The 26184-nt window shown below is 39.7% G+C and overlaps 1 protein-coding gene across 1 annotated transcript in view; it reads left to right on the forward strand.

Annotated features, from left to right (window-relative positions):
- SETBP1 (SET binding protein 1) overlaps positions 1-26184 on the forward strand; it is a 338546-nt gene that overhangs the window by 301429 nt on the left and 10933 nt on the right. Inside the window, exon 5 of the mRNA XM_040984958.1 lies at positions 12988-13158. Within this exon, the coding sequence (XP_040840892.1) occupies positions 12988-13158 (171 nt within the window). The remainder of the gene's footprint in view (positions 1-12987; positions 13159-26184) is intronic.

Here is a 26184-nt window from a genome sequence, read left to right on the forward strand (position 1 = left end):
GGAAAAGAGAATGTGGAAATAATGGTCTCACCCACCGTCTTGTAATCCTTGACCCTTATCACCCTAATTAACTATGTAGTAATAATCAAAATAAATAAATCTTCAAAACAACAAAGATTAGATTTGGGCAGGGCTTTAAGTGTCTTCCAAATGAGAACTGTAACTTATTCATCTGTGTTTTCCCCCTATTGCTTACAAAGAATATTCTAACAAAATCCATTCAATAATAATTGAGGAAGAGAGGACAGACATGTAAGATACAAATTCATGCAAGTTAGGCCACCTGGTTAACCATTCCATATTAAAGATCGTTGATTTTTAAAACACCTCATTTCTTGGCCATCTTCTGAAAACGTAGTGCAGACAGCTTTTATCCCTTTTAATTCAAGACATACATGGAAGTGGCCAGCCATCTCTTCTGTATGGATGGGTGTGTATATGCCCACTGGGAAATCCATCATCACTCTATGTTGCCCAGAGGTTAACTCCAAGCTCCTAGCTGCATCCTCAGCTCACAACAGCAGGTTCTAGTTTCGCAAGGATGCTTGCCTTACATGGAGCAACTTGATCTGCTTTGGTATTCATGCCTTGGAATCGGCTGCTCTTCTCAGAAATTCTCAATCCCTTTCTAGTTAGTCTTCCAAGTTGATTCAGATCCAAGTGCAAGGTTACCACTCAGTGATGTCCTTTTTATCTCAAAAAGGAAACCTCTGATCTTCTGGGTATTCATGGCTCTTTTAGACCTACGGTCATCATCACTGCAGTCTGACATTCCTATGCATCAGTATTTTAAGGATAGAAGTTTATCTTTGTATCTTTTGGTGCTACCAGTGAAGCCCAGAGGATAGATGCAATTATGAATTCCTTTAATAATGAATAAACTGAAGCATGCAGATGTTAAATAACTTGCCCAGGTTTAGATAAATGGCAGCTTGTAGGACTTTGATTTGAAAATGGGAAATGTGAGCTCAGAGCTCATCCTATTAACCACTTCGAATTCCTGCTTTTCCATGAAATTTATTCTACTGCTTACCTTGTTACTGTCATTATGATATTTATATTAGCATAAATTCTGATTCCTAGTCAACCAACTCAACTACTTATGCTGGTATCTGAGTTATATAGCAAATAAATTTCATTTTTAAACTATTGTGCTAGAATATATGCTTAGTTAAAATTGCCCCAATAAATCTCTAGCTTGATCCCAAGTGAAATGGCAAGTAATGTGGGTGGTGTGCTCAGCTCAGGAGAGATTGTTATTTTATTTAAATTCCTTATTCCTGCATCTTGTTTCCTTAACTATACACTCAGATACCCAAAGAATGGAATGTTTCCTACACTTTAAGTGTCCCCCAAAGGATCTGGAGTTGCTGTGTTCATAGTAGGCACTGAAACTTTTGCTACATAAATTGGCAAATGAACAAAAGTGCTTCCTCAGTCTCAACTACTGAAAACTTACTGATAATGCAGCTTCAAGTTCAATGTTTCAGAGTTAATGCAACTTTGTTCACCAGCTTTCCAAGTATGTAATAGGTTGGACTTTTATCAAGGGATAAGTTCCTTGGCCAGCAATCACTTCTCCAAATTGTGAACCCTTCAGTCAGACATTTAGTAGTCTTCACCCTAATTATCTTTTAAGTATCTTAAGTTCCCTGGACCCTTCACTGGCACAGCCAATCTCTGTACCTGTCACTCTGCTAAGCATTTGATGGGCATCATCATCTCATTTAACCCCCATGACAATCCTTGGAGGCAGGTGGCTTACTGAAGATTTTTAAAGTAGTGAAACTAAAGCTTTAGAAGCTGTGTCACCCAAACAAGGTCAAATACCTAGTTGAGCGTCCGAAGTAGGATGTAAGCCAATGACTATCAGGCTCCAGAGTCATGGCCCAATCCATCAGCGTAAAACTACTTTTCCTGCAAGTAGTGTGAGTCCTAATTGTTGGCTAAAACATTTGAGCACTGATTCTTTTTTTTTTTTTTTATTTTTTTAAAGATTTATTTTTATTATTTTTTCATTGGAAAGGCGGATATACAGAGAGAGGAGAGACAGAGAGAAAGATCTTCCGTCCGATGATTCACTCCCCAAGTGAGCGCAACGGGCCGATACTATGCCGATCCGAAGCCAGGAGCCTCTTCTGGGTCTCCCACGCGGGTGCAGGTTCCCAAAGCTTTTTGGGCTGTCCTCGACTGCTTTCCCAGGCCACAGGCAGGGAGCTGGAAGGGAAGCGGGGCTGCCGGGATTAGAACCGGCGCCCATATGGGATCCCGGGCGTGCTAGGCGAGGACCTTTAACCACTTGCGCCACCGCTCCGGGCCCTTGAGCACTGATTCTTACATGATCTATTCTGTTTCCAATTTTTGCTTTATTTTGCTCAATTCACACCCTCTTCTTTTGTTAAAGAAAAAATAAATCACAGGTATATTCTAGTATCCACTCCTGTGGTTGCTTGATCCTGAAGGCTTTGAGGCTACTTCTTCTATAATATGTACTCCTTCTTTTCATAGCATCTTGCCTCTAGTCTTTGCAACTCCCATTTCTTGGTCTTCAAGGGTAAATCCAGAGAGCAGAAGTACTTATTCTTTAATCCTTGTCTCACGTTTGGACCCTGAGTAACCTGGAGTAGACACCCCATGAATCTTAGCGTTTTATTTACTTTCTCACTTACTTATGTGGAAGGCAGAAAGACAGGCATCTTCCACCTGCCATTTTACTCCCCAGATGCCTCTAAAAGCCAGTGCAATGCCAGGCCAAAGCCAGGCACTAGAAAATCAATCTGGATCTTCCAAGTTGGTGAAAGGACCTCGACAACTTGAAGCATCTCCCAAGGTCCCGAATATCAGGAAGCTAGAATCAGAAGCAGAGCTGAGGGTCCAGTCGAGGAAAACTTACATGTATTTCAACTGCCATGCACAACATTGTCCCTCCCTATGAATCTTGGAATCAGTTGAAGTAATCTCTTTGCCAGTTCTAAACCTCTTCAGTAACTAAATATCTTCTCTCATCTTATGCCACATGAAGAATTTTTCACCCAACACTATCCACTTCTAGAAATCTCCTGCTTTTCCCACCCTTGGTTTTCCTCTGGTTGACTACAGATCTCCTTAGGTGCATAACTTTTATCTTAAACCAAGCATCAGTGTTCCTACGATGTAATGCCAGGTTGTCCATTAGCTGTGTGCACCTTGCAGGGATTAGAAGCATTGCAGGCATCATCCAACCCAAACTTCATTTTAGGTCCAGGCAATATAAAAATTACCTTCAGAGAATGGTGGAAAATAATGCATTGGGTCCGTTTCTTGAATACGGACTTTCAGAATCAACCAAGTAGAAAGGAATGTCGAGATGCATTTAACCTCATTAGTTTCAGTAGAACTGACTCTCCAATCCATCAGAGTTGTGTTACATTAGTGAAACTCAACTATTTCTAAATCTCATTTACATAATGGATGAAATGTGAAATGAGCCCAATGTGAAGGGAACCACCCGGAGGCACTAAAGTTTATCACAATATGTAAGAGTTCTTTTAGATCATCACATTAAATTTCCACTAACAAGATAACAAATTAATTGTCTGTATTACTGTATTAGCCCAAAATCTATTGAGAGCAGAGTATCAGCCGACAATGACAGCTGGGGTCCCAAAGACTGACGAGGGTTGGAGATTTCTGTTCATAAGGAGGTGAAGGATGCTACCTTGGTTTTTCCTGCTGCTTTAAGAAATCCCAGACACCTCTGTATCTGATGGTGGATTTTGGCTTTATTAGTGAGGTAAGCGAGGATGAGTAAATCAACTGTATCAGACAAGCCTCAGGACATCTAGAAATTGATCATTCTGCCGAAATAAGCACTCTGTGTTTATTAGCTGGGAGTTCATCACTATCGTGTCTTCTCATTCAATTCCTAAGAGATTTCAAAGCCATCATCATGGTATTAGCTCGTCTGACTGAACTACTAGAGATAAAGATTAGGAGATCTATCTAATGATAGGTCTCAATTGCTGTGATTGTTTTTCTCTTCTGGTGCAAAGAGGAGAGGGTTTCCAGCACCAGTGCTGCGTCTATGCGTGCAGGACCTCACACAGTCACAACAGGATTGCATTCTATTGGATGACTTGAAATAGTGAAATAAGGGTGGTGGGGTGAAGAACACCAAAATAGCTCTTAAAACAATGCAACTTTCTCATACTTTAAAAGATGACTACCTAACAAAGGAAATACACATTAAGTTGACTTATGGAGCCAAATGCAGTGGACAGTATTCCACTGACAGTAGTACATTCCAGGATGGCATTAGAATCCCAACATTTATGCGTGGACAGACTTTTACAGATAGATCAATGAGAGATGACTACAAATTGTATTAATCCTTCAAAAGCCAGCAAATGCATATTTATCTATTTATACATATATTTATATACACAATTGCACTAAGCTCCTAATATCAAGCTCTTTTTTCAATATGGCTTTTAAATAAGCAGTAATCAAAATGCAAATAAGGTGACCCAGTTAGCATTAGAGATCTGTATTACCATGCAGATGTGTTCTATAACTATGTACTCCAGAGGTAAAAAGGAAGTCACTACAAAAAAAAAATGCTCATGGAAGCTGGTGTTTATTGCTGGGCCCTTCGCATTATGGAGACCCTAGGGAAGAATCTTCCAGAGTCATTGGTACTGAAACTTCAATCACACCTGCCATTTTCTGTCTTGGCTTCTTTCTAAGCTGTTATGAGAATATAGAGTGACAAGTGAGCACCAAAAGAGCAAGATTACTGCTTCTGGGAATTCACTACCATCAAGCAGCATGCTGCTCTGAGACCATCCTGGTACCTGGCTGGGATCAGAATGTTTCTGTACCTGTTTGTGTGTGACACAAAGCAAAGCATGTCAGGTAGTCAGGTCTGCATTGTGGGACTCAGAAGCCAGAGAGGAACTGTTCTACCTTCCTTCCAACTCCAAGTTACTGGGTTCATGTTGCTGACGCTTATATGTGATCATCAATAGCTTGTAACATTTTGAGTACTTCAAATACGTGATCATCAAGGCTGTAGGAGGCACACTGGGTGCATTGTGCTGCTACATTGGTTTTAACTGCACACATAAGTTCCTCCCTTGATAATATCCTTTTGCAAATCTCTGTGTTATGTTTGTTAGAGAACAGGTAGCATCCCATTATCTGGCTATTTTTAAGCATAGGTACAATTGTTTTGTTATTCTGTTGGATTCTATCTACCATTGTCATTCTTCTGTGTGTGGATTGGGAGTGGGGGGGAAGAAGGTCTTCCAAGAGTTTACTTTGCCTAATTATAATTTCTAACTTTTGTGTTTATAGATCATAAATATTTATTGGGTAGTTTCTTTGTGTCCGTCTTACACTAAACAGATACAGGAAAAGGATACAAAGTCTGTCGCTGAAGGAATTTGGATTTTATAGGGGACACACATATTTTAACAGACAAAATAAGTTTGTAAAAAAGATGATTTATACTAAGATAATGCAGTCCTAAAAATTACAAAGGTACTGCTGTATGTCCTTTAATGTATTTGCACATAAACATCTAATGAGGTTGAGAAAGGCAAAGGGAAGTTAAGAGGAAATGGATATTTAAAAGTACAATTCCTTAAACTTGAACATATTTTTCCTCTCTTCCTCTGGTTGTATGTTTCCATTATGCTTTTTTTTAATGTCTGCTTTCTATGAGCATGAACTGTAGAAAGCTTTTAAGGTGTTTTACATTTGTGTTACTTTTCTCTTAATATTATAAGAAAGTACACAAAGTGTGTGGCTTACACAACACAAATATATTACATTTTTGGAGATTGCAAGTACAAAGTTGATCTCATAGATCTAAAATCAGAATGTCCCCAGAACTGTGTTCCTGTCTGAGAACCATAGAGAAGTTGTCTGGTTGTTTTCTAGAGTCTTAAGACCATCTGCAATCCTTGACTTGCGGCCCCTTCCTGCATATTCAAAGCCAGCTGCATCATCTTGTCTCACTCTTTGTGACTCTTCTCCCTCCTTTCTCCTCTTTAACTGTGATTATATTGTGGCCATCTGGCTAATTAAAGGCAATCTCCCTTTCTTAAGGTTAGTTACTTAACAATATCGTTCTATCTGCAACTGTAATTCTCTTTGGTCATGCCATATGAAGGAATGTAGAATTAGATTGTGAACAACTTGGGGGAGATAGTGCACTATTTTCTGTTATCACAGTATGTCAACTCCTCTGCTCTTCACAACAATCTCTTGTAAAACATAAACGCAGAAACAGAGAAGTCATGTTATTTGCTCCAAATTGCACAACCAGTAAAGCAGATAGCCTTGCTGCGCAAAATGTGAGTTTTCAGAAAGTTTGTGAAATGTGTATTCCTAACAAAAAAGCTATGTGTAAATTTCCAAATATTTGCAATAAAATAAACATAGCCTTTACTCCCTTTTTACGCAAAACTTTACAAGTACTCTCACGCAATCTTCACTCTTTACTGTGCCTGAAAGAGTTTTGAAGTAGTATTGGCAGCTTCCTAGAAGGTTAGGTGTGAGTTTTATTTGTCTTTCTGTTCATCTAACGTCTCTGGATACCTAAGACCTATCAAGCTTAGTGCTAGGGAATCAAAACAACGTAATGCATGGCCCCTTACATCTAGACTTTAGTGACTACCTAGACAAATTAACAGAGAAATAAACAATCACGAACAAATGAAAGTCCCCAGTAAAAATAAAATATCCCCAGGATGGTATGAACCTATGTTGGAGAAACACTACTGATAAAGAGATACTGATTTAATTTTTCTAATTTGTCTTCCCAAACATATCTTCCAGCATTTTTAATGACTTACCCAAAACGCCCTTATTTTTGCTTTCGTTGTTATCATTTCTCAGCCCTAACAATCCCCACCCCCGGCATTTGCTGACAGGGAAATCCATCTATGTTACCGAATGGATGCTTGCTATATTCAAGCTCAGGGCCCTAATGATGCCTGGCACTTTAAAGTTCTTAATAAATGTTGAGCTAATAAGTGAATCAGCAGGAGACCACCTTCAAGCCTACTGAGATCTCATTGTCTCCTAATTCGTGCAGAAGCCATTTAATTCTTGTCAGTTTTATCATTGGTAGATGTTTTTGTAGTATCCACTCTGTACTCTGTATTACATCGGTGAAGAAATAATTTAACTTTTACATTTTGCTAGTCCTACCTCATCTGACACAAACTCAGTGTTGACACAACCATCACCTCAGATTGGTCAGGTTGTCTGCCATCCCCAGCACCTGGCTTCAAGAGGAACAGGTGCCATTTGCCAAGGTTGGAGTTCAGGAGATACACATACATACAGGAAGTGATACCCTTTACCAGCTTTCAGAGAGCCCTTCCCCTTGCTTGACTTTGAACCCTCTTGGCTGCATCTTCCTGGAGCAGATACTCGTTTCTCTTTCCCCCAGGAATGCCATGTGAGTAGCGAGGGTTCTACCTTGTGATGACTATAAAAGCATCTAATACTCTCTTGTTGGCCTCATTAAAATTCACAAGTACCACTATGCTATGTAAAAGCTATTAGAATGTATTTTTTAAAATATAAAATGGAAGTGCTTTTTGCCCATTGTCTTAGCTCTGGTATGGTTTATGTTCAATAAATGTCTGTTGAATCAAGAAGAAAAATAATACAATGAAATTAAAATTTTTATTGACCCTGGAGTCAAAAATATTATTTCTGAAATCCTAACAGTCTCTCTTGCCTGATTCATTTCGTCAGTAAAAGAATGCTTATGTTAACATTTTCAAAGAGCAAAAAGGAGCAATGGAGGAATTGGATTAGATAACCAGAATATTAAAATAGACATTATGATCAAGTTTTCAGGAATAGTTCTCTCTTGTGAAAAAGGTGCTCTCAGTGGTTTACCAAAAATCAACATATTATGAGGAAGGAAAGAACTTCAGATTGAATCAGGAGACGTGGATCTCAGCCTCACGTTATCTACACACGTGGTGTGTGTGGACAAATCCTCCCATGCCTTGTCTCCATCTCTTTGTTTGGGGGTGGGGAGTTTAACCTTCTGCCTCTTGTCATCCAGAGGAATGCAGCCAGGGACAGAAAGCACAATGCATGTTACAGCTCTTTGCAAAATTGAAAACCCCTAACTGTTCCATGTAGCACAACTCCAGGTCCATGCCAAACTCTATTCTGCAGCTAGAGACGTGACTGAAGGGACTGACCATCCCAGTGCTGTCAGTCTCTCCCACCATGCCAGCCAAGGCTTTGTTACCAGGAAACACCTGCGTTTGCAAATCTTTGAATTACGGAATTAATTAAGCTCTTGGACAATTCCATATTAATCACATACTATCAGCCAGGTATAGTATCTCTCTGTGGTAGACGATGCAAAACAAATTACTATGACCCTCGGTGATGATTCCATCAGCTCCTTTATTATAAAGAAACTGTGCTGGAGAACCCAACTGGGAGATAAAGAATTTTCCTCTTACCGCTGCTTAGCAGCTGTGCAAAGTTTGGTAAATCACGTGACCTCTTTGAATCTTTCTCATCAGAAAAAGAAGAATAAAAAGTCATCATCCCACAAAGGATTTTTGTTTGTTTCCTTCCCTATAGAGAAAGTAAGATAAAGTAGCTAACTGGGTATTTCGACCATAGAGCAAAATACCAATCATGCAAAGATGAGGTTACTTTTTATTATCCAAGGTCATCAAGATCATTAAAGTGACCCTAGAAAAGTCAGTCATCCTAGACTTTGCTTTTCTTTCTTGACTCCTGTAACCTTAAGCAACCTGGGGAAGAAGTAATTGAGCAGCAACTACTACTTCGGAAGAAACAGAATCAAAATATTGGAACTATTGACTCACCCTTCAGGCAGTAAACAGCGCCTTGGTCTCTGACCTTTTCGCATCCCAGGGCAGTCAATAACCTAGCCACTAGATACAGCGCCTGCCACTGATTTTGATTTGGGAGTAGTTTAACCTTGAACTGAGCTCCAAGTAACCAAGGCAACAGGAAGTCAGCTTTTACATAGAAGGAGTAGGAATCCATAAATCAAGTCCCTAATGCAAACATGGTGTGCAGGTAGAGGTTTGAAGGGATAAGTAATATATGAGAAATTATCTTTGAACATGAATGATTGTCCCTTGATAGGCTACAGCACAGTTGCAAAGACTTTTTAAACTTATCAATAGAGGTCAACAGGTTATGAAAGAATGTTTTCCTATAGGTTTAACTTTTTTTTTTGTTTTCATTTCCTCTTGGCTCTGTCTTTTAATTGTGAACAGATGTGGGATCCACAAAGCTATTAGTATTGTTATTTCCTCCTTTAAAAACATATTGGATGCCAAATATACAAACTTTGGTGCAATATGTCTTTGGTTAGATTTAAAGATATAGTGAAAACTTGTGCCAAGAGTGCTCCTCTTGGCCTGTTCTGTGAGTGTGGGACAGTGAGCAGGTTGCACATCATAGATACCTTTGTCTTTCCTCATGCTCCAGGATAAGCAATGGTGCTACATTCCGGAGGGCCGGTCAGCACAAGACTGTTTCTGGATTTCCTTACAATGCATCAACTTCCAGCCTTAGAAATCATTTTCTGCAGGCAGTGGAAAGCCAAAATCATGCTGGGCAGAGAGCTTCTAAATGTTCTACCATTTTGCTGCTAATTACCACACAGCATCAGCCTCCACTTGGAATGAAGGCAAATGGAAACTTCCAGGGGCCAACCTGCCCCATGCCGTCTCCCAACCAGCAGTCATCACCGCTTTCTCCAAGAGACCTGGGCTCTCAGATTCTGTGGACTCAGTGCTCACAGTGCCTAGAGACTAGCCTTTGTTTAAAATTTATGGACACTCTTGCCTATGTTATATATTATTCCTGGGGTTGTTTTCCTTATCTTTTCAAAATCCCAAAGTGACTGAGAAAAACGCCAGTGCTTTTCTTTTTTTTTTTTTTGATGTTTGTTTTCAAATTCATTGGATGCCAACTACAAGCGATACTATAATCTAGGAAATACTAAATTATCTAGGGTTTTCAAGTGAGCTAAAGAGTGACAATTTGAATTATAGAGTGTTTTAAGTACCATTTTATTACTTTTAATGTATTCTGTAACATAAACACTCGAGTAGCAAAGTATGCCCAACAGAGGTATGATCCGATCAACTTTAATGAGATGATGCGGACTGAGACTAATTTGGATTGTGAACATTTGCATGAAAATGGGTACAATTAAAATCACTTGAAATCAATTTCTTCCCAAGTGAGAGTTAAATATCCAACTACTAATCCTGTTTATGGCCTTCATACCCAGAGTACATCATAATTTGAATAAAGAACTATCTGTCCCAACAGTGTCCACAAAAGCATAGATGACATACCAATGAATTTTTTCCTAACAACTCTTGTCCAATTGAACTCTGGTGTCTTGCAGTATTAAACAGAGTTTCATGGAAAGTACATCTGCACGGAGTCTGTGGATTATTGCTGTGAGGATGCAGAGTGGCAAAATGGAAAGTTTGAGGCAGTCTCTTAGTGCAGCAGAGCAACAAGGCACATCAGCATCCGTTGCAAAGTATCTCAATTTCTCTCTCTTTGTCTTTCTCTTTCTCTCTCTCTTTCTCTCTCTGAGTGTGTAAGTGTCTGCCCTTCAACAAATAAAAATAAGTAAATGAAAATGTAGGTGTGGAATTTGTAAGTATTCACTTTAGAGGCCAATGCCATGGCATAGCACCCTAATCCTCAACCTGCATTGCCTCTTGGGCACCAGTTTGAGTCCTGGTTGCTACACTTTGATTTCAGTTCCCTGGGAAAGCAGCGGAGAATGCTTTAAATCCTTGGGCCCCTGCATCCATGTGGGAGACCTGGAGGGCACTGGCTCCTGCCCTCAAACCGGCCCAGCTCTGGTCTTTGCAGCCATTTGGGGAATGAACCCAGTGAATAGAAGATCGCTCTCTCTCCTTCTCTGTGTAAATAAAAATAAGATAAATCTTTAATAAAAGAAAATATTAACAAAGAATAATAGGAAGTAAAAATAAGCTCTCTTCTTCTTCAGTCTTCCCTGAGCTCTTCTCCCTCACCATAAATAATGTCAGCTACTTGAATGTACTTCTTATACATGAGTCGGTACACATTGAAGCATATTTTATGGTTTGACTAAGCCCACCTCTGGTATAAACTAGACATATTAACTATACCTTCTAATTTCTCAGTGTCTTATCTTACAATCTTCTGTCACAGAATATGATATTTGTCTATCTCAAAATCCAAAATGCTATGAACTAGATATCCATAAAGAGAAAGCTTAAGTGCTATTATAATTCATGAATCTCCTGCAGAATTTTCAGAAATTCTGATGGAGAATAAGAGGAAATTAGAAAGTAAATGAAAATGTCTGCCAGATCTGCTCTTTGGGTTGTTATAGGTGTCTTGACTGGTTGTGATACTAGGAAACATGCGCTTAGCAGACTGCAGTCATAGTCAGGCACAGAATAATACAGTCAGGTGGACAACAACGATCCCTGGGCTTACCAGCTGGCTGCTTGGAAGCTTCCACCCCGGACATTGTATGCTATATGAGTTTATTTAGTTCTCCCTTAAGCTCTTAAAAATGTGTTCTCATCTGTAAAATTGAGAAAATAGTAATATCCACACTGCATGCTTCAGAGGGTTGTCACAAGGCCCAAGTGAAGCTGATCTCACTGAGTTTGTAAGATAGTGCTGCAGAGGTGGGGGCAGGGAAGTAGGTGCTGCATCACTCAGGTTGGTTAGGATGGAGAATAGTGTGATAAAACCCTATTCGTTCTTGCTACTGTCAGTGTCACACAACCTACCAAAGAAGAAACTCTGAAGAGATAACCATTGGCATGGATTCAGACACCCTGGCCCTTTGCAAATCTGCCTGAATAAGCTACATAGGCACTGTTTTTGCAATTGGGGAAATCAAAGGTGGCTATAAATCCTTGGTCATGCCAAGGAAGCAAAATGAAATTTGGTTTATTGGTTACATTTGGGTCTGATGAAGCAGTGAAGGATAGCAATGATGACAGTGGTAACAATAGGAAAAACAACAGCAGTATGAGACATTTGTATAGCATAGACTATGTTATAGTATTCCAAGCATTTTACACTGATCAATACATTGGATGCTCAACAACCCATGCAAGGCAGTCTGACACTGTCTTGATTTTTAAGTTCAGAAAATTTATTGTAAAAATTCAATGTTTGAAGCTTCCAGAAGCGAAGGAACTTTCTGTTAGTTGATATCCCTGAAATTATCAAGCCTGAATCCAAGCTCAGGAAATAAGGGTCCAGAACAGCTTAGCTTTTAACATCATTCTGATGTGACTTGCAATTCACATTATGATCATGTTCCTAAAGGCCACCAACTCAGCTTGCTGATGAACTTTTACCTGAAATTACACTCTAGTGCCACAATGCATCTTCCACCTCCAGCAGGCTAGCCTTTTATTCAGATGATGTTCATTCCTCACCCATGTCTTAGCATGTACTATATTCAGTGCTCAATATCTTTGAATGCCTCACATGGCTTGGATGAATACAAGTTACACACACTTGTTTAATAGTTTCTCATTTTTATTTAGTTCCATCTCCCCCTTGGTTAACAAGTCGCAAAGCTCATTGGGATGGCAAGCACCTCTTCAACTCCTGAGCTTCCCTTCATGTTGTACCAGATATAGCCTCCATAAATATGGATTTGTCACACTTTGGACCACAGAAGGGCACCTAATGGATTACACTGCTTCATTAGACCTATACCCAGTCCAGGCTCTCAACTTGAAATGCCATCATTACTAATCTGGTACCCAAACCAAAACCAATTGTGATTCTTTATGTTCTGTTTTCAGATGAAAAAAATTTAAAAAAAGCTTCTTGTACCAGAAAGGCCATTGGACTATTTCCTCACATCAGTATTTGTGATATTTACCTTCCTGTTTCTTTCAAGTAATTTCAGGCTTTTTCATTATTTCTTTTTAGGAATGCCAAGTCCTCACTTAAAAGTGGACCAGACAGTAGCACATGGTAAGAACGAGAGCTCAGTGTCCACCATGATGACCAGGAAGAAGCCAGCTGCAATGGACAGTGTTGCAATTCCACCAACCCCAGTGTTATCTCTCCTGGCTGCATCTGCAGCTACATCAGACCCAGGTGGGTACTTTTCAAATACTTTTGAATTTTCCAACAAATGCATGTGGACATGGAGAAGGTCTCTGATATATGTTCTGTTGAATACAGATCAGAAGTTCTTTGTTGAGCCAGCCTCCGTTAGACACTAAATATGTGTTCTGCTATTACACTGCATTTTGTGTGTTTCTTCCAGTTTTCTTTAGTGTTTTTAGGTTACTTTGTTTCTATAAGATGAATTTCATGAATTTCACAATACAATTCAGAGCAGAGTGATACTTCCCACCCTCCCTTCCCTCCTTCCCATGTTCTCCACCCACATGCTTCTTTCCTTATTTCTTTTTTTCTTTGCAATGGCATGCTTTTCAGTTCACTTCATAATCACAGAGTTAATGCTCCATTTAGTAAAGATTTCAGCAAATAGCAAATAGAAAAAATAACCTACTCAAAGTGTAGACAAATGCTATAAACAAAAATGAATTCTCAAAATGTCAATTTTGTTCACATAGATTATATTTTTTACACTTTGTGTATTAGTTGACACATATCAAGGGATATCTGTCTTTTTGGTACTAGATTGTGGTTTCCATTTACATCCATTTTAATGCAAAAGACAGAATTTCATTCTTTTTATGACTGAGTAGTATCCCCACTCTGTGTGTGTGTGTGTGTGTGTGTGTGTGTGTGTGTGTGAGTGTCTACTATGTTTTCTTTATCCAGTCATTGTGAATAAAATTGTGATAAAACTTGAAGTGTTGATTTCATTTAATTGGGTAATTTCTTAGGAATGATATTTCCTGGTCATATGGTAGCTCTATTTTCAAATTTCTGAGGATATCTGTACTTTCTTCCAATGTGATTGTATTTTCATGTCCCCACCAATAGTGGTTTGGGGTCCCCTTTTCCCCAGACTTCATTTGTTAACTGGGTGGAGAGCTAAGATGAGCTCCACAGCTGTTATTAATTATTGCATAGAGGACTGTCCATAGATTATCCATTGCAACGCATCAAGAACTTGGGAAATAAATATTTTCATCCTTAATTTAAATAAAGGAAACTAGGAGCAAAGTAAAAATTTTGCTAAAAGTAAAATTTTCCCCCTAGGAATCTGTGGAATGTCAGGGATCCAAAGCCCATTGCTTTCAACTATCGCACTTCACTACCTCATTCCTCATTGAGGTTAAAGTGGTCAACACTGAGTTTTCCAATGGCTCTAGTTCATTTTACCCTATTGTTTCATGTATTGTTATATTGTTCAGAGAGCCTTTGCCAGTGTTCAATAAAATATAGCTTCTTATTCAGATATCCCAAGATAGCCCAAGATCTCCACAGGCTTGCCTTTGCTACAACTGCACTTTTCCACTCTTCACATGTTCTGTCAGGAGTCCCAGTGTCAGCACTCTGTTGGCCAAGCTTATCTCAGCCACCAAGATGGCCAGACTTGGATGTGACTTACCAGCTGGGCTTAGAGACAGTCCTCACAATATCTGTTTGTTGTGTTTCAGATCAAGCAGCAGCCAGTCACAGCTCCTCCACATGCCAATAGTATCCAGTGTCTTGACCCTGAAGCTATAGTCTTTTCGGGGAACACATTTGAAAAATGCTTTCTACTGAGCTTTTCCCTTGCCACCAAATGTTTCATACCTCAGAAAAAGGGTCTATAATTTAGATACTTGTTACATCTTCGTGTCATGGAGAATGGTGGTGCAATCTGTAGATATGTGTTGAATTAGCACATTAGTAAATATATCAAGCACATTGCAGTCTATAAAAATGCCTGTTCTTTTTATAAGCCCAAGGAGATATTCCCTATTAATACTCATTCAAGGCTCAGCATCTCATTCAGCTGCTTTGAGTAAAGGATTCAACCAATCTTCACATTGATCTCCTTCATAGAAATAAGCCCAACTGAGCCCAAGTGAAATAACAGAAATAAGTATTTGGAATGACAGTTCCAAGTTGCTCTCACCAATGTATTAAGAATTATTTTGTCTTAAAAGAAAAGCTGTGTCAACCTTTAAGTGAATGTAGGGGATGCTACCTTATATTTGTTTTCTTCCTGCATGACTTTCCGAGAGTTTCCAGCTGACCATTGTGCATGCCGAGGTCCAAAGAGGGATCGTCAGAGAGATTCATAATCTTATCCAATCACATGACCTATTTTTCTGGAACTAGATCATTATTATCTATTAGAAATTATGTTCTCAGCCATTTGGGAAATTTTGCTTGGAAGGAGTGGGTTCATCTCTCAAATGCAATCTTGACTCTTCACATCTTTTGCTCACTTGATATAAGTTTTAGGTTGCAATGCCATGTAATTGATACCATCGAGAGCAATAAATCGAAGGAGGAAGAGTCACATAGGGATGTAGAAGAAATTATCCTTGCAGTCTGTTGGGGTGTATTTTGGGGTGGGAGGGAGGACAGGTATTCTTATATGAGAAGGTATTCTGCTAGCAAGGGGCAAATGGGGCAGAATCCTAGAAGTGGGAACTGAACTGTAAGAGGGTATCACTTCCTGTAGTAAAAGTGCTGTCATGGTCTGCACTATTCATCCATATTACTGTTTATGTAACCTTATGGTGAACTCCTGGAGACCTCCCTTTGTGGATTCAGAAATTGGCCTGTGTGTTTTTGACTCTGCTTGCCAAGTACAGATACTTCCCAGAGGCCAAAGACAGGTGGTCACCTATTCCTTTCCTTGCACTCTCCCCAGTCGGTGTGAGAGAACCCATGCTTAGAATCATGTGCTTATATAGTCTTGTTTCCTCCATTTGTGTACTGTAAGTGATTTATAAATCTGCCAAATGAGTGGCAGGAACTATTGAGTATTATTAGATTTTTAAATCCACCTCTCTGGTGATCAAAGTCAAAACTTTCTTGTTTCAGGATGCAAGAATGAGCTGTTTTATTTTTCCCAATGCTAACATGAGACCCTCATGAGAACTGGAGAGATCTGGGTCATTTCCGTGTTTTAGGCTGCTATGCAAAAGTGGTTTTTCTTTTTTTCTTTTCTTTTTTTTTTTTTCGAGTGGGGGAACAGACCAGAGATCTCCAGGTGCTGGAGGCCTGACCTTCCTGAGCTTTCACTCCCCACGTATAAAACGACTTTCCACAAACTGGAGAGAGTTAGACACACATACACACATACAGACTGGGCTTGTAGCCAACACTTTCTTTTACATGTGAAGAAACGGATGCCTCCTGAGATTCAGAAATTTTCCTGAGGTGATTCAATTGGATAGAAACCCACATTGCATGATTTCCCATCTGCTTTCCAATGGAACCCCACTTCTGCACAGACCCAAAGTGAACAAAGGCAAATTGCTTTCTCCCTGGCAATAAACTTCTACATTTGGAAAACTGTAACTGTAATCCATAGTTTGATATATGGATGACGTCAACAAAGCCAAGCACATAGTAGGCAGCTCATTGTTTCTTGAAGTGATTTTATTTAATGGGTATTAGTGCCCTAGTAATAGATTTCTGATGAGACAACTCATTTGAGTTGTCTTTAGAATGCTTTTATTCATCTTTCACTGCGAGCAAGATCATTTAGAATTATATCCAATTGTTTAGACAAATCAGCTTATTTTCTCATAGGCTCCATTTTTCTAGGATGAATTTGGAGATGCAGGCAATTTTAGAGATAGGAGTAAGAAAAAAGTGTTATATTCAATTGCTAGCAAACCAAAATACAACACATAGTGATGGGAGACGACACTAAAATAATTCAATTTATTTGAAACTGTTTAATTAAATAATAATGGCATCAGGCAATAGTGGTTGAGGCATTAGTCAAATGATTCTCCATGCTGTGCTGGATAGCCTGAGATCAGGTTCTGGCCCCTCCTCTCAGCTTCCTGTTAATACAGACCTTGGGAGGCAACTGTGGTTGTCCAAGTGATTGGCTCAATTGATTGGGTTCATGTGAATTGAGTGCTAAGCTCTCTGCTTTGGCCCATGGCAGTCGTGGGTTTTAAGGCAGTAGAGCAACCAATGGGAACACACACACTCTCCCTGTCTCTTTCTCTTTTCCACTCCCTTTCACTCTGTATAAGAACTAACTTTATTTTAAAAGAATAATTATAAGTTTTGTAATATAATTATTGATACATAATAGATGTTCAATAAACAATCACTGACAAAATGCATGATTGAGAGGCAATAGCTTAAATACAACACTGACAGCAATGAAGGATGTCAGAAAAACCTACTTGTTGTTGGAAATAAAGATCAAATGGGGGAAATTACAATAGGCACATTATTGTACATGTATAAATTGGTAAAGCTTGCCAAATAGTTCATCAGCATGTAGTCATAGTATATCTGTGTGTAATGCTTTTCCAAAGAGATGATCTTTGGTAATTTTTTTAAAAATTCCTCACCTTATTTTATAAATGTTATAATGTGATTCAAAATACTGTGGTTAAAAGTTGAAGAATGTGTCATCAAACTCAAGTGCATGTGTGTGCATGTCTGTACGTATATTACAACCATACACATAAACAAAGGAATCCCTACTTTTTAGCTTTAGGTGACCTTCGAGTTTCTCAGAGTCAAAGAGGCAAGCTGATTATGAAGTTATTGATTTGTGGGAAGGGGGCAGTCCAGGAGATGCCAGAATGAGTGGCCAGCTGAGAACAGGTTGGTGTGTCAGCCACTTGGAAAAAGGGAGGGATGGTGGTGTTCAAACAGGTCAGCCGTCATGATCAAACTGATCAATAGGTATTGATCTGCTGCAGTCCCTTGGCAGAGCACAGGAGATCTGCTTCTAAGAAGCACTGCATCATTATTGTGAGTAATTAGGGCTAATGCAGTAGAAGCTTCAATAAAGTTTGTTCAAAGTGATGCACAATTTGAAGCAACTTCTGTTACACTAATGTATATACATATAATATGTATAAGAAATCTTCAAATTACAACTTCCTACAAGCCCAAACTATTCATTTAAAACATATGCTAAAAACTTTCCAAAGAAGATCCAGAGAAAATAGAATTTAATTTACCAGTAGTTATTGTAATGATGTGAGAGAAAAGAGTGAAGCGAAGGGTAGGGAGAATAGGGAGAGAGGAAGGGGAGCTGGAAGGAATGAATCCCTATGCCTACAGAATTGTATCAAGGAAAATAATCATAAGAAAGAAGTAATTATGGAAGTGGAAAATACCACCTGCCAGCCCACTCTGACCATTTTTTTCTGCCTAAAAGCTCTGTTAAATGTGGTAGGATAATGTAAAGCTCCCTTGTGCCAGATCTGGGACACTAAGACCCAGCAAAGTTGAAAGCTGTTAGGTGTACTCCCTTGAGAATCCCACCACACCACAGGCCTGCTGAAGAAACCTTCCAAAACTGTTATTTCCGCCTCCAAATGAGAGAAATGATCTGAACATCTTAGGGCACTTGAGCTGTTCCTAGGGCCAGTAATGTCACTACCCCTAAGGAATCATCAAATATTCAAGAATTTGCCCACCTCTCTTCTGATCAACCCTCATCTCCTTGGCAATTCCAGCCAACGCTGTCAGATGTGATTTTCCAAAACACTTAGACCATGGACTTCTTAAACTCTAATGAAAAAGACAGCTAAGCAGAGCTGATGCCAAAGGGAGTTGTAGAAGTAGGTGAGAAACAAGTCTATATGGCATGTAGGCATTGGAGAAAGCATATAAAGCAATATTAGCTGCTAATGTCTTCATAGGCAATAAAACAATAACCAAAAAGTTAACCTTTTTTTTATCAGACCACGATTTTTAAAAACATTTTATTTATTTTCATTGGAAAGTCAGATTTACATAGAGAAGGAGAGACAGAAGGAAAGATGTTCCATCTGCTGGTTCACTCCCCAAGTGGTCACAATATTTGGAACTGAGCCAATCTGAAGTTAGAAATCAGGAGCTTCTTCCAGGTCTCCCACATAGCTGCAGGGTCTCAAGGCTTTGGGCTGTCCTCTACTGCTTTCCCAGGCCATAAGCCAGGAGCTGGATGTAAAGTGGAGCAACCAGGACAAGAACTGATTCCCTTTTGGGATCCAGGCACATGCAAGGCGAGGACTTTAGCCCATAGGCTACAGAACCGGGCCCCAGACCAATATATTTATCTGAAAAAAAAAAAATGCACAAAAATAGGGACTGGCATTGTGAGGCAGTGGGTTAAGCAGCCTCTTGCGATGCTGAAATTCCATACTTTAGTTCTAGTTCAAGTGCTAGCAGCACGGTTTCCAATCCAACCTTCTGTTAATGTGCCTGAGAAGCCAGCAGATGATGCTGCAAATGCTCAGAGCGCTGCCAACCGTGTGGGAGACCCAGATGGAGTTCCTGACTCCTCACTTCCACCAGATCTAGCTCTAGCTGTTGCAGTCATTGGAGGAGTGAGCCAGTGGATACAAGATCTCACTCTTTCTCTCTTCCCTGGATCTGAGGAATATTTGGTGCAGGAAGGACTCGGGGATGAATTTCCAAGGCCTTCAGCCTGCTTGATTCAAGAATGACAACTCAACCCTTGAGTGATCCACCAGAGTATTCTTGGGAAAGAACTATTTTCAAGTTAAAATATAAGCTGGTAAGGCATTGTCTGTGTGATATTCACTAGGTGTGTTCACTTACTTTGAGAAGAAAACATGCAGCCATATGTGTCTTCCCACACTCAGAATGTCAATGGGACTTTGAAGATGAGTAACTCAGTGGAGACCAGTACTTAAAAACCTATCAATGCTGTGCTGGCTTTGGCAGCACATGTGCTAAACCTACCGATGCTGTACTTTAACCTTTTTGTGTTGTGGATGTGGCACCAGTTTCCTAGGGCAACATCCCGTTTCTCTTTACATTACACTTCATTCCATGAGCACAGGGCAGCCCAGGAATTACCTGACTCGCAGCCTAGAATGAATGTAAAAGAAGCAACAGCCAGGAACCCTCCTATTTGGGCAATTCCTAATCCTGCTTGAGTACCAAGAACGTTGGACAGTGTTGCGAGTCTGAGACATACTCAATAAACATGTCCAGATTTAACTTACCAAATTATTTTTGTTCTGGATCTCTGGATTTTTGGAAAGACAGAAGTTTTAATGACAGATTTGAAAGAGCTGTATTGGGGGCAGAGGGGGAAAAAAAATGAAAGTGCTATACCTGTGAGAAGTTTAACTCAATTTATCTTTTCTGAATATTTCATACAGATTATGCTCAACCACCCCATGCCACAGTCAGGCCCTCTTAAAAATAGAGTAATGATAATAATACATTTTATCTTCTTCCCAGTGATAATATCATTCACACTCCCATTGAAGCCCAGTGGGAGGTTTGGCTGTGAGGCAGCAGACGCAGGAGGAGTCAGGTGCGATTATTGTAATGAGGACTCCTCTCTGGAAAAAGAAAACCTCCCATACGTGAAGTGATTTCTATTAAGATACTCATTTTATATCAAATATTCAAGCTCCTCTATAAACAGGGGAAGAATGAAAAAGACACTCTTCCAGAGGCACGTTTTATGTGCCAAAGCACAATAAGGCACAAACATCTGATGATTGGCTCTCAGATGCAAGTTTAGTGCCTGCCTTGTTGCTTGGTTCCTTCTGTTTCCAGTCTAATTAGATTGGTAGTTTAATGGTGGCAAGCTAATTTACTGGCCATTGTGCTAATGATAAGGAAGAGCAGTGCTTTGATTTTCCTGTAATTAATGAAGAGCTTTTATAAAACTTCTTGAATCCAAAGAAGTTGGAATGGTGAGCCCAGCAGTTAAGATGGGGCAAAGTAAAGCAGGCTAGTTGCTGCAGAAATGTTCTCAGGCTACATGGAAGAACTGTGTAATGACTGTCATTAAGTATGATCCTGAGTGATCCAGGCAGGCTATAGCCAGAGTGAGAGAGCAGAGAGTAAAGGCTTAGAGAGAGAGAGGACGCAGTCTAGAGAAAGGATTATGAAACACATGTAACCAAGACACACAAGCACAGAAAGAGAGGGAGAGGGAACGAGAGAGATGGGATGGGTGGGAGTAGGGGGAAGAGGAGACCCCTTACCCATCTGCTACCCATTCCTCCACTGCCTGGAGGCGCAGAAGTAATTCCAACACATTTCCCAGGGGAACCTTCTACTGCTTAAGCTAGAATAGACAGGACAAGACTGTACTGGAATAAAGAGGCACTTGACCAACCACTTCCCACTGCAGACCAGAAGGTCACAAATGCTACCTTGCTAGGTTGTAGGAAACCAAGCCTCCTCTTGGTCATCACACTGACGCAGAGCAGGAATCGAATTGGGAAACCAAGGAAATAGGTCACCGTGGAGTCCTCATCACACCAGCCTAAAATTCAATCCCTTACATAAATGTGGGAGTCTTACTTAAGCTACTGAATACTAGTTTTCTTCTCAGTGAAATGAGAAAAATAATTTCTGCCTTTTAGGCAGTGGTCATAAACAAACAAACTAGCATTTGCCTCTTGACAACTTGATATAGTAAGCCTTTTTGTTCCCTCTTGTAGCAAAAGGGAAATCCTGCTATGATTCAATTTTACGAAGTCCTGATTCTGTGTCTCAGATCATAGTTTTGTGTATCTTTTAGAAACCCATCTTTATTCATACCTCCTTCCGAATGCCTTCGCATCAGGGCACAGTCCGGAGTCCCATGGGGCATAACTTGCCGTATCATACTTACACATCTGTAAGGCTTTGTTCAAATTAGTAGATAGTTGATATGTGCTTGTAATGCTGGATCAAATCCTGTGAGTGATATCTACAGAAATAAACTTAGCTCCTTCTGTAAGGCAGCTCTCACTCTGCTTGGGAAAACTTGGCTCCAAAATATGCAATGAATAAATACTGCTAAATGAAGATAGTAAGTATCACTAAGATTCTAACAGAGTAACCACTTAGCAAAGTACTAGTCTTTAGTTTCCCACTGAGTCTTGCAGAGTTCTGAAGACACTAAGAGGTTCTGGGAAAAGAAGCATTAAGATGGTTAAGCTGGACTGGTAGAGCTGAGCTGAATGAGGCAAAGAGATAGCAGCTGCAAAGACAGGCTCAAGACACTGAGAGCTTAGTTGGTTTCTGTCAGTTCTTAGCTTTATCTGTGCATGTGGAAATAACAGCATAGGTAACCAGGAATGAAATTTGAGGTCAGAACATGGAGTATCCAAAATTCTAACATAAGGTAGGGTCATTGTTCTGAAAGAGAGAGAAACAACAAAATGACAGCCCTGGACCAGGATCTGTAGATACATTTTGGCTGACTTATGGAGGGATATATATACATATAATTTACTTGAGATTTGTAAACAACACAAGATTTACATCATAGTTAATGATTTTTTTTTTAATTTATTTGGCATCTTTGGGCTCCTGTGAGTCCTATCTGGTAACATGGTTGGGACAAGGTGACATTTCTTCCATTCGATGGACCTTACCTTTTTAGTTTACGACCTTATCTTCCTTTCCATCACCTTCTTTTATGCTCCTAAAAATGTTGACTGGTCCATCATGAAGAAAGATATAAAGTGTTTGAACTAGAGAAAACAGGAAGATCAAAACAATTTGCAGAAACACCCCTCGTTTAGCCCAAACATCCTATTATCTGCAGCACAATCTTGCTATTTAATTATGAAACTTAGGGGTTGAAAGAGATCTTTAACATTGTGAAATTGAGGGAAATTTGGTATTCCCACACAGCAAATAATATAAAAGAGATTACAATGTTTTTTTTTTAATCTAAGTTCATGTCATCTTTATTTCCTGAAGAAAATTATGGTATGATACCGGCTTCAAAATAGGGTGGCCCCTGGTTCAACTGTTGAGTCCACGATTTCTAAGATGTGTATCCTTGGGGAAAGTGGTTAGCCACTGAGGTCCCAGTCTTCCTCTCTGGATGGCGGAGATACTGAGGTCTCCCAGTGATTGAATGCAGGGCCATGTGAAATACTGCAACCTGCGCTGCAGGTGCTTCAAAATGTTCATTTCTCCCTTAGTTGAATTTCATGGCAGGAGCAATGCATTCCACTTATCTCGTATGGTTTCAGGTATGACACAAAGCAAGATATGACAAAAGTAAGCACTGAGCGAATGATGGAAAACACATCTCCGCTAGCAAAGTAAAAAAGTCCTTTCTCCTCTCCCCACCCTGGATGCCTGAAGTTTGCTGTCTGCCTTCACTGTCCATCGGAACCTTCTCAAGATGGTTTAGTGAAGTATGCTTTTGAAAAGGACACAAGCAAAGAGTTCAGCTGCTTCCCACCACACCCCGTTTCTTTCCCAGCGAGTAAGCCTCAAGCCCCGGGAACTATGTAAACTTGGGAAGCACCAGTTAGCTTTTGTAAGACATTTTTAAAAAAATGTGAGTTTGTGCTACCAAAAGGCAGTTTCAAAAGACAGGGAGAATTGAAAGTACTCAGTGGTGCCAGCACTGTGTGTGAACACGCTGTGTGGCCTGGATCCAGGGTTTACACTAGAAAGATGACAGAACTTGGGACAAAAGACTGAGCAGAATGTGTTACCTATGAGTAGAGCAGAGGGTCAGGGTCAGCTTTCCTAGCAGTGTTCCTGGGGTGCTTGGATGTGGTTTTCATTGTTCAAAATCCCTGCTCCTGGGGATCTTGGATCCTCCAGCGCTTGAAGGTTTTTTAAGAGCACTTTCCTTATTTTGAAATCCAGTTCTGCCAGTGCCTAGATAGCCACACTCCTGGTCTTTGTCTTATTCTGGTTGCCAGAGTTAAGTGATTGGAGTTTTACATATGGAAAGTTCATTTTGTTGTGTAATTAATGGGAAGCAGACTTGGGGAAGCTGATGATGCAGGCCCTTGTTTCTATGAGAGCATATGTCTGTGTTTTGTTTATGACTCACTCTCTTACTCCACGCATTGTGACTCGGGTTTGTTTACACTAACTTTTCCTAGAATCTGAACCACATGGTATATGAGCCAGTAATTTATGGTCTCTAACAGGGAAAGATGATGAATGAGCCTTTTCCTCTTAAATTGTCAAAACTTAAATTGAGGAAGGAGCGTTGGCTGCCTCGAGTCAGCCCAATCTTCCATTTCTTAAAGAAGACGAAAGCTAAAGCAATACCAGATTTAAAAAAAAAAAAAAACAACTGCTGGTAAAAGGCTCAGAATTTGAACATTTATATATTTGCCAAGGGAGTATAGAACCCCTCCCAGGAAAAAAGCTCTTATAATTCTGAATCCCATGTTTGTCAATGAAAAACAAAATAACCCTTCATGATGGAAACTTTGGTCCACCGGGGTGGGGGGCACTCGAGAAGTCTCTGCCCTTTCTGCACAGTTTGCCAGGAACCTAAAACTACTCTTACAAAAAAAAAAACCACAAAACTTTTTTAAAAAAATCCACTTTCTGTCCCACTGCTGCTCTGTCTGATGCCTGCTCATGTATGCATCATATGGTGTCAGATATTCATACAGAATCTGTGCATGTATTCCTCTTCTGGGGAAACCCATAGCTTCATCCGTTTGTGGCCTTACATGTTTCATCTGGCTCTCCCAGTGACTCGACTACAGTGCAAATTTGTCTTGCCCATATTATGTCATTGAAGTTCCATTTCTCTTACGTAGAGTTTAGACACTAATCTCTACTTCGCAGTGTCTTTGATGATGGCTAACCCGAAGGGAGTATGAACAGCCGAGCTATATGAGGATCTAATTTAATTTAGTGATTTGGGTCTCCTGGAAAAAAAATCTTTCCTAGTCTCCCACATATACTTGACAAAATAGATGGTAAGTGTTGGTTTTGGCCAAGTCTCATACATGAATTTTAATTCAGGTATCTTACACCTGTGGTTTGTGCTGGCCACTAGAGCAGGCGGCATGGAACTCAGTGCCTAGCATAGTACCTGGCACAAAGTAGATATATGTACCATCAATATATGTGCCAAGAATGAATAAAGATAGCTAACCTGGTCCTTTTCCCCAGGTAAAACAATTTGAGATGGGACAAGTATAGATTAAACACAAGTATAGGATTAATCATAATCCTAATATCACTAAGCAAGGTACTATCAGACAAGAGCCCGAGTTAAGCAAGATTAATGTTCAAATAAGAGTCCATGGATGGCTTGTAGGGAGGATTTTGTTGGAATTTGAAAGAATGGATAGTGTGTACTAAGGTGTAAAGTAGTCATGAAAAGCTTTAAGACTTAATTATGAATGGAATTCCAGGGGAAATCTGGAAGCAATAGGACCACACCTGGTATTGTTTTGTTTTGTGTCTTTTCCTTTTTATATGCTCTCACTAAAGCAGCAGAATAGCCTCTGGATAAAAGAAAAAAAAAATGCAAGACTTTTTCCTCTCCAATGTCAGCTGCAATATTCTCTCTGAAACTTAGAGAAATGATAGAATTGAGAGCACCTATAGGCTATACCACATTATTGTCTCAGCGATACATCCATCATCTAATAACCAGGCACCAGTTATCTACCTGCCACACTTAAAAACATTTGACAGTCGAAAGCAATGGGTATATATTGCTTATTTTTCAAAGATTACAGATACATTTTTTGCATAAATGGCCTTTTTCTTAAAAAAAAAATCAATAAATAAAAAAGCACTAGCATACACTTGAGTCCCTTGACTCAATCTCAGAAGGAATTAAATTGGTAGTCATAAACTTTGAAAACACTCAAAAGCTTTAAAAAATCCCTACAAATCTGGGAACTCTTTGAGAAAACAAAATTAAGATTCAAAATTTTCTTTAACAAACAAGGACACTGGACTAAAACCAATCAAATCAGTCCCTGAAGATTTAAATGGAAGCCTTGTGTTTAAACTCAGAAAACCAATCCCACATGGTAATGGCCAGGTTGGGAAGCAGTTTATACGAAAGTGTTTAAGAGAGTTAATTGGGCCTTCATTTAATATGAGACAATTTGATGTTGCTGAAAAAATATGTTTTGTTTAACCCTCACTAATATAAGTGAAATGCCTGGATCACAGAAATTAATCAACTCAATTTTTCTGTACTAATGACTTCATACTTGAAAAATCAGTTCAATTCTGGGTACCAAAATTCAAGATGAGAACTGACAGGTGATACAATCCCTCAAGGGGGATGAGCAA

Source organism: Ochotona curzoniae, unplaced genomic scaffold (assembly GCF_017591425.1).
Source record: "Ochotona curzoniae isolate NIBS_2020 unplaced genomic scaffold, NIBS_Ocur_1.0 contig_43, whole genome shotgun sequence".
Lineage (NCBI taxonomy): Eukaryota > Metazoa > Chordata > Mammalia > Lagomorpha > Ochotonidae > Ochotona > Ochotona curzoniae.